The following is an 8,980-nucleotide window of genomic DNA, read 5'->3' as shown; positions in this document are numbered from 1 at the left end:
TAATCACTACGTTAACTGTCACTCACAGCTGTTAGTGGTCTGTGGTACGGTGGTATCTATGCGCCGTTCTTGTTTGTTATTCTTGAACGTTATATTAATAAACTGCGTTATTTGTAGGCTGAAAAATTACACTTTTTAATTTTCATAAGCACTTTTACCACATTCATGCTTCTTGCAATATTTCTCAGAACATTGTTTCAAAGTTTTATTGGTTCTGTGTGTTTAGTTGACGGGTGGTGATCATGACAACCACCTGTCACAACAAAACTGACAGACCGGTTGTTTTTTGCAGCAAGTGACTCATTCTTCCACTTAAAAAAAGTTCTCAAATTCTTATCCTGATTTATTAAAAGATTTCAGTGACTGAAGATAAATACATAAATTGGTGAGTTTATACTTTACCTACTCGTGTTCCTGTATATTATTTAGGTATCATAAATCCAAGGAAACAGGCACATCACTATTTAAACTTATTGATTGATTCATAACATAAATTTTTGGTGATTAAGTACTTATACAAAGCCAGATTCTGTATATTTTTAAACCATGTTTTATGGTCTACGGCTTCTTCATCAAATCTTCTGTATTTATCAATAGCGACATCATTTTCATCAGGGCTATTCCACGTAGTTAGGTGCGGTGATTAAAAGTAGAATGACGTCATTTCAACGCCTCCAGATTTCGGTCATACACTGCTAGTACACAGAGTCTTTATAATTCGTCATTCTGAACAACTCTAGTTACCTCTCTCTCTCAGCCTTCTATAGTCCACTGTTGGACATAGGCCTCTCCTAACGATCGCCACCCCAATCGGTCACCCGCCATCTGCATCCAGCGGCTTCCCGCTACCTTCCGCAGATCATCAGACCAACGGGTTGGGGGGCGACCGACACACCGTTTGCCGACACGGGGTCTCCACTCCAGAACCTTTGTACTCCAGCGGTCGTCGGTTCTGCAGGCTACGTGGCCAGCCCAATGCCACTACAGCGTGCTAATCCTTTTGGCTATGTCGGTAACTTTAGTTCTCCTGCGGATTTCTTCATTACGAATCCCATCTCGCAGGGACACGCCTAACATAGCCCTTTCCATAGCACACTGGGCAACTCTGAGCTTGTGGATAAGCCCTTTGGTGAAGCACCACGTCATGTCTAGTTACCTACATTGTACAGAATTACGAGTTCTGTGAACATCTTTCATATGTGCACTTACAAACACTCCCACTGTATCATAGTTAATAATTAACCTACATAAATTTATGAATGCTTATGCCCTTTCCGGACAGGCTGGGATCAATAACATTCATTTTGGAAATCTTTAGCACCACATTATTATTATAAAAAAATGGTTATAGTTGCTAAAATGACACTAAAACTAAACTGTCCTATGACCTATCTAAGTGGTGCATTATCATAAAATTGTGTAATCCTATGATAAATAAATAAAATAAATATAATGGGGACATCTCACACACGGCCATCCAACCCCAAGCTAGGCAGAACCTGTGTTATGGGTGTCGGTCAGCTGATATATCTACAAAAATACATTCAAAGATACATACTAAATTTAAATATCGACACCCAAGACCCAAGTACAAATATCTGCCCCAGCCCACTAACCACTACCCATTCGGGCCGTCAATATTAAATACTTCAAAAATTCAAAATGTAGATTCAAATGACAATAGGTAATTATGGTCTACTTCAAGTACTTCTATATTTCATTATAATTATTATCTGTAATGTTCTGATAATATACTGATAAAGAAATGAAACTTCTGATAAGTAGATAAATTAGAGGTTTTTGTTGTATTTAAATACTTATGTAAAATAATCATAAAGTAGGGATAGGGACTTGCTAATCTGGCAAAAACTGTCATACTTCAATTAATTTGATGATGGGTTATATTATTTATAGGTGGTTTAAATCACATTTTTGCTGAATTCAGCAATTTCTATACTTACTTAGTTACATCGTTATTGAAAAAAAGTTAAGCTTCCCTTCCGATGTCGATATGAGCTTTAAATTCATTATAGAATGATAATTATGTGAGATACCTAACTACTTACTAAAATTAAAGGCAATGTTTATTACTCTTTTGAGAGAATGGTACGGATTTTGATGGAATTAGGTATTACAGAAAGCCTGTGATCAACAGCTAGACAATATTAATATTATCCCCTGCTATTAATAGTGCTAGAGTTTAAGTTTGTTAAATGTTATAATTATGTTATTTTTATTTATTATTTTGTATGATTTAAAATGTATGTGTTTAGTTTATAATACATAAAGCCCAATAACAAGTTCACATATTAAAAAAAAAATATTTTCGTGTTTCTTAGTAATGAGCTAAATTGGTAAATGAAAACTTTTTTTTTGGTTTCAGGTATCCATCATGGCGCCACTTGTGTTAGAAGGTGAGACTTTAGGAAAGAGACATGAGCATTTTAATAAACTTGTTAATGACGCAATTAAGAGCAAACTTTCGTTTGAAGGCATAAAAACCCTTGAGGAAAATTCTGATGTAGACAGACTGTTTAAAATAGATGTCGCCAGCAGCAGTAGAAATGTGGAGTACATCCTGGAGACACTACAATGTGAAGACATGCTATACGTCTCTCGAGCCATCAAGAAGAGCACTTGGCTGGTTACCGAACAACAGTATGCTCATATTGTCAACCCACAGTACCTCAATGAAACTCTGTTCCCACTCATGATGGCTAAAGCTGCCTCGAAATTTCTACTCTTCATCAGATTGAACTTAAAAGATGAAGCAAGAGCCCAAGAATTCTACAATTACTATGAATCTACTGATTTAAAAACTGCTTTAAAATGGCTTCCGAACTGTTCTCCAGCTGTCATTGATAAAGCCGTGGAGAAACATTGTAATTTGTTGGAAATAGACCTGTTTAAGCGACTTTGCGAAAGATCAGCAAATGTACTTGTAATCTTTGCCAAGAAGTATGATCACTACTACAATAAAAACCAGTACATTAAGAGTGTAATGTTTTTAATGAACACAATTACAGAACAATATTTGGACATCATAGAAACGGGTGACTCATACAGTCGTCGTATGCCAAACTTCGGGCCGAAGTATACTGAAATTATTATGAAAAAGTGTCCAGAACGAATTGTTCAAAAGTTTGAAATGTATGCGACTTCGATTCACGTCCCTACTTTTGTGAAATACTATGGAAAAGAGAAAATCAAGGACTTTTTGCTAGAGCAATCTAAAAATGATAAGATGAAAACATGGTCTTGGTTCCGCTACGAAAACATTAAAGAATATATTAAACTGATGCCTAAAGAAGGCAAATTCGAATTCCTTAAGAAAGTCTTCATTGACAAGAAAGAAAATGATGACGAATGTGATGACGAAACGGGAGGTTCTCGGGTAGTTGTGGCTGACGCAATGAGGAATATTTATGTGCCGCGTGCGCCCGTGGCGATGGCGTGTAAATCAGCCACATTCACAAATGCTTCTTCTAAATCCGTGTACCAGTGGTATGTGCATGCACCTTTCGACGTGGCTTTGCCAGAACTAAAAAAGTTGATTCGAACTGAATCTTTGCCTAACGAAAGATTGGCAATAATGGCGGTCTTATTGCGTTGTGCTGGAGAAAACATGAAGCACATACAAACGGTGCTGCAGTACTACCACGACAGGCACATCAACGAGCCATTCAAGTTCAAGGTTCAGTTCGTGAACCAGGTGCTCTCCGCGACGGACGCGCACCGCTACGACGCCCAGTGCTGGCGGCTGCTCGACGAGCTGTTCCACAGCATGGACGTCTACGTCGAGTCCGAAAACAACGTCCAAGAATGCATCCAAGCCATCATTCTCTACAAAATATTGCGCAAACAACAGATACCCGATATCATTGAAACCAAATTTGAGTTTACCACCTTCAAGAAAAGGATTGGCAAATTAAATGACGAAGAAAAGGAAGACCTGTTCAAGTATCTCTACAATTTCATAGAAAAGAAAATTAATAAGCAGGATATGAATGATCACGACGGATTCAGTGGGACTGTGACTCATATTTCGGATCTCATTGATTTGCTGGTTGATTGGAATAAGAACCTTCCAGAGTATCCGTTACTTCTGAACAAAATCAAAGCCTTGATTAAACTTGAAAAAGAACAAACCAAGAGGGGTTATTCTCTGGTAACCCTGACAAATATCTTCTCCGAAAAGAAGACTTTGCGGAGACACCTTTTCGAAGAATCGCTACTGCTGTCGCCTACCGAAGGAGCCTGCATAAATGCACTTAAACACGACCCTGAGTTGTTAAAGCGATATGCAACAGTAGTGAACGCGCTGCGCTATGACGATAACATCACCATGACTCGTATACTCAGAAAGTTAAAAGTCTATTTTTCAGACTCTCTGGCCAACGAATGGGCAGCGGCCTATCGCAACAAGCTAACAGAGGCCACCCCAGTGGGACACAAGGCAATCACGCGTGGTCTATGCATGTTGCTGTCGCAAGACGACTTCATAAGCCTAGTAAAAAGCTATGCTCCGGAAAATCTGAAAATAAACTGGAGCGAAACTGATAAGCAGCGGCTCAGCCTTCAGAAGAATATAGCTATGAGCATGCACATCGCTCGGCCACAGATATCTCCGGATGTGGTACTTCTGTACGCGAAGGGAGACTTCTTGCAGTACGCTCTGCCGTCGCTCAACGCCGTCTTCTACAACATCAGCTCGGCGCGCAGCCGCGACCACATCCCCAAACTCATCCAAGCTCCCGTATCCATTCAGAAGCACGGGATACGCCTGGCCTTCAAAAAGTTAAAGTTAAACGAGATAAGAGAACTCTTTTCCAATATTTGGAAGTCCACCAAAAACGCATCGATCAGATGTGTTATATTCGAACTGACACACAAGCTGTTATGCAAAGAAAAAAGTGAAGCTAAAATTGAAGGACTCTGGCAGTTATTGGAAGTCTTTATAGACAACCTGTCAGAAGATGAGAACAAGAATATTTACAATTTGCTTGGCGATTTGAGCAACGTTCCGGATGTAATAAAAGCGAGATACTGTGTTAAAAGTTACAAGTTTTTGAAGTCTCTGCCGGGAAAGGCAGATTGCGGAGAACTAGTCCAACGCCTGGAAGCGTGTACGGCCGATCTCATGGATACAATCGATCCAGAATTTGTAAAGGGAATTCTGTTAGAAAATATAGATGAAGTTCTCGGTAAAAATAAACTGTATACAAAATACAATGACTTGCAGAATGTCATATCGGCATACCTTACATGTGCTAAAACCGAAGAAATTCAGATGGAACGCTTCAATACTATTTTGCTACCAATAATGAACCACGGATTCAGAAGATGGACTGAGATTCACAATAAACATTACACGGTGAGAAACTATGTCCTCGCTGTATTGAACTCGATTTCATGCAAAGTACAACGCCATGGTCTGAATAAAGACATCGTAATACCGGTGACGCTATTCAATAATATTTACTTGCAACTAAAAGAACACTTGCCGGTTGCTGAAAACTATGTTCTGTTGAGTAAGTGGGAGATGTCTATTCACTTTCTCGAGTGCCTTTCCTTAGTCAGACCATCGTATGAAGTGTTGTCGTGCGAGAAGCCAGCTGACGACGGAGATGTGACGTTCACTAGCCGCCACCGCGTAGTGACTTGTGATACTAATGGCCAATGGGACAGACTTTGCGACCTAGTTGTGCCAGAGTTCGGAAAGAGATGCCTGGACAAACTGAAAGCCGAAGTGGTGGCTCGCTTCCCCTCCATATATGCGCCCTTCAGTGCGGCATTGTCGAATGTCTTAGAAGTGATGGGTGCATCGACTTCGTCCCGCTTGTCGGTGTTCAGTATCTTGCTGAGCGACACATCATTTGTTCCGGGGTATCTCGCTGTGATTCAGCTTCTGCCGAAACACTGCTCGTACTACGGCGACAGACAAGATGAAATCCAGGAGAAGAAGAAGAGTATCGCAAAAATGATTGCATCAAGTACCTTGGAGGAAGTAAAGATACATTATTACCAAGAGTACAATGAATATGACGAAGTTGAATAGGTGGAGTAACATCCCCCGAAAATTACTTTTATTTACTACTTACTATGGCATACTACCCACATTGTAACATTGGGTCAAATCATAGGTACATTCTACAATAGACTTACATAAAAATAAAGTCAGTATTTATACTTATAAAGTTATAAATTATACAAATCTTTAAGAAATATAATTTCGCTATTGCTTGTAGCTGGTACCTACTTAACTTAATTGTTGTTAAAACTAAGCGCACACTATTGTACTTCATTATTAAAACACAAAATATACTTGTTTTCATACTATAATTATTATTGATTTATTATTTTACTAACTTTCGTTTTCCACTACTCAAAGCCCCGTATTTATGGTGAATGGCGATATAGTGACGTTTATCTAAGTCGATTACGATAACGGAACCTTGTAGCGGGGACAGGCTACTTATGTATATCCTACAGACCTATGAATCTCTAATTAGGTAATCTCCAAAGAACATTTTATTACTTCTAGATCTCCTCATATAACTACCTACCTTTGTACTTACATACCTGATACTGGCGAAAAGTGGGTGAACCAATGCACCTCTTTCACCGTGCAAGGGAATATAATATAAGTAAGTACTTCCTCCTCTGCATCGTGCATTAGAAAAACTTAAGTACCTACTTGAAAATGACTGGCATTATGCATTTTTATGGAACAGGTATATTATTCTAGTTTGAGATATTTTATGCAATCCTTATTTGGTTCCGATCTAGCTAGTACCATTAGTAGGTAGGTATCAAGTTTTTAACATTTATCCACAGTGTTTCAGTAAGAATATGTATAGGTACTTAACTACCATAATCAGTTTTCATACCTGACAGCATCAAGTTAATCAGAACTTGAGTATGGAATGTAAGTACTTAAATACTATAGTTCAGTTATAGCATAGAATAGAATAACAAGTACCTACGGCTGTATTGTCGTTGAGTTGCACTTAAGTTCATGTTTACGTAGATTCACTGATTTGAGAAACTGGCCTTATGGAATGGAGAAGTGGGCATATTACTGATAATGGCCTATTCTGTTGAAGGTTCGCACGGTTTGTATTATTATCTACTTATAGACTTTTGGGTGCGGTTCAAAAGGTCAAAATATGGTTCAACGTAGGTACTTAGTTAAGCGAGAGGTTGATTCTATTAAAATGCCTACTCTACCGCCGTATTCATAGTAGGTACCTAGTTACAAAGGGTAAGATAGACGTTTGATGTGCGAAACACACCTGACTGAAACAAAAGTCATGTAGTTAGATACTTATAACTAGCTAAAGTTTTCAAAGGTTATATCTTTATTAGGTAGGTATAAGTAATACTTAAATATTATACTGTTAGGGGTATTAGCTAAGTATAGCACCTGTACCTGGTGGCTCACTCGAATGGAGTTCTATTGAGAATCTTCTTCATTCCCTTTCTAATCTTGACTATTCCCATTGCACTGATGAAATGAAACAGGGGCAAGGTGGTAATTATTGTCACACAATTGGTGGTCAAAATATTTAACTAACTAGGCATATAGTTAACTAGTAGAATTGTGTCCCTTTGTTACTAGCTACACTAAATCTACATACTACAGCTAGGTATCAATGAATTGCTCTTAAGTATGTATATTTAAGTACACAGTAGGTACCAACACAGGTATTTATAGCATTTTAAAAAAAGTATTCGAATTCAGAACTGAGCGATCAATAAAACAGACTTATGTAACAAGTTCAGTGTCTATAAATATTGATTTTGATATAAGTATACGTACGTATATTAATTTTAGTATTATTAATGAAAAAAACTATAAGTAGGTACTTACCTATGTTATTCTAGGTAACTTACCTAAGTTAAGTAATTATATACTACCCATGTACTTATTCGTATGTTGTAAGACTAAGGGCAGATTTTTCAATAGTCAGATAAGTGTTATCTGAGGAATAAAATTGTTGCTGTCACATCTGAATGTTTGTATTAGACAATGACAGCATAATTTTTATTCTTCAGATAACACTTATCTGACCATTGAAAAATCAGGCCTAAGAATATGCATTTTTTTCCTTTGCGTAAATAAGCAAAACTTACAACACAATCTTACTCTGCACCCTAGTCGCAGAGTACCTACGTACCTATATATACCTACCTTACTGTGTCACTTGTGGCAAACCAGACTGTGGGGTAACAAGCCCGGTAGCTTGTAGCTAGGCACCCATCAACATCTTATCTCGCAAACACACTATATAAATGGTTGGTTTGGCTAAACCAACCTGCATGGATAAAACATGTTTACTATACTTAAGTTAAGTTTAGTAGGTACTTAAGCTACTTAGCTTAGACCCTTAAGAGTATGAGATGATGATGATGAGATGTACCTTGCGATAGTTTTCATTCACCGTTAGAGCACTACAGGTAGCTACCTATGTACAACTACCTAAAAACTCTATATGTACCTACCATGTACCTACCTGTAGTTTAATAACTAAATTGCACAAAAATTCCAAGTTAAGTTTAGTACTTACTTAAAAGCTACTTAGCTTAGACCCTTTTGAGCTAAGTATATGTTCTTTGTGATAGTTTTATTCACCAATAGAGCACTACAGGTAGCTACCTACAACTGCATACTCTATAGGTACCTACCATGTACCTACTAACTAAATCGTACTAATAACTAAATTGCACAAAAATTCCAAGCAGTTGAGCCTTACAAAGCGGTGTCAACGATGTAACGTGTATCAACGAAGTAACCTGCGCAGTAACTATAATTAGGTACTCCTATAGATAGTATGAGTTCGCAATATCGCAAAAAAATCCAGATACAGGGACACGATAAAACGCAAAGCATGAAAGCTATTTATACCTGACAGCCCATGATAAAGCAGCGGCTATGTAAATGAGGTCCGACTTGAAGCAAGCCATAACTTTTCCCTTC

The 8,980-nt window shown here is 38.1% G+C and overlaps 1 protein-coding gene across 1 annotated transcript; it reads left to right on the top strand.

Annotated features, from left to right (window-relative positions):
- The first annotated feature begins 252 nt into the window (after positions 1-252).
- Positions 253-6,339, top strand: LOC105387949. The gene is made up of 2 exons (XM_038118449.2): positions 253-385; positions 2,384-6,339. Exon 2 carries the CDS (start codon positions 2,393-2,395, stop codon positions 6,056-6,058), a length of 3,666 nt encoding a protein of 1,221 aa, XP_037974377.2. The 5' UTR covers positions 253-385; positions 2,384-2,392; the 3' UTR covers positions 6,059-6,339.
- The last annotated feature ends 2,641 nt before the right edge of the window (positions 6,340-8,980 follow it).

This window comes from Plutella xylostella, chromosome 16, assembly GCF_932276165.1.
Source record: "Plutella xylostella chromosome 16, ilPluXylo3.1, whole genome shotgun sequence".
Classification (NCBI taxonomy): domain Eukaryota; kingdom Metazoa; phylum Arthropoda; class Insecta; order Lepidoptera; family Plutellidae; genus Plutella; species Plutella xylostella.
Note: the sequence above shows the minus strand (reverse complement) of the source record. Positions and strands in the feature narration are given on the sequence as shown.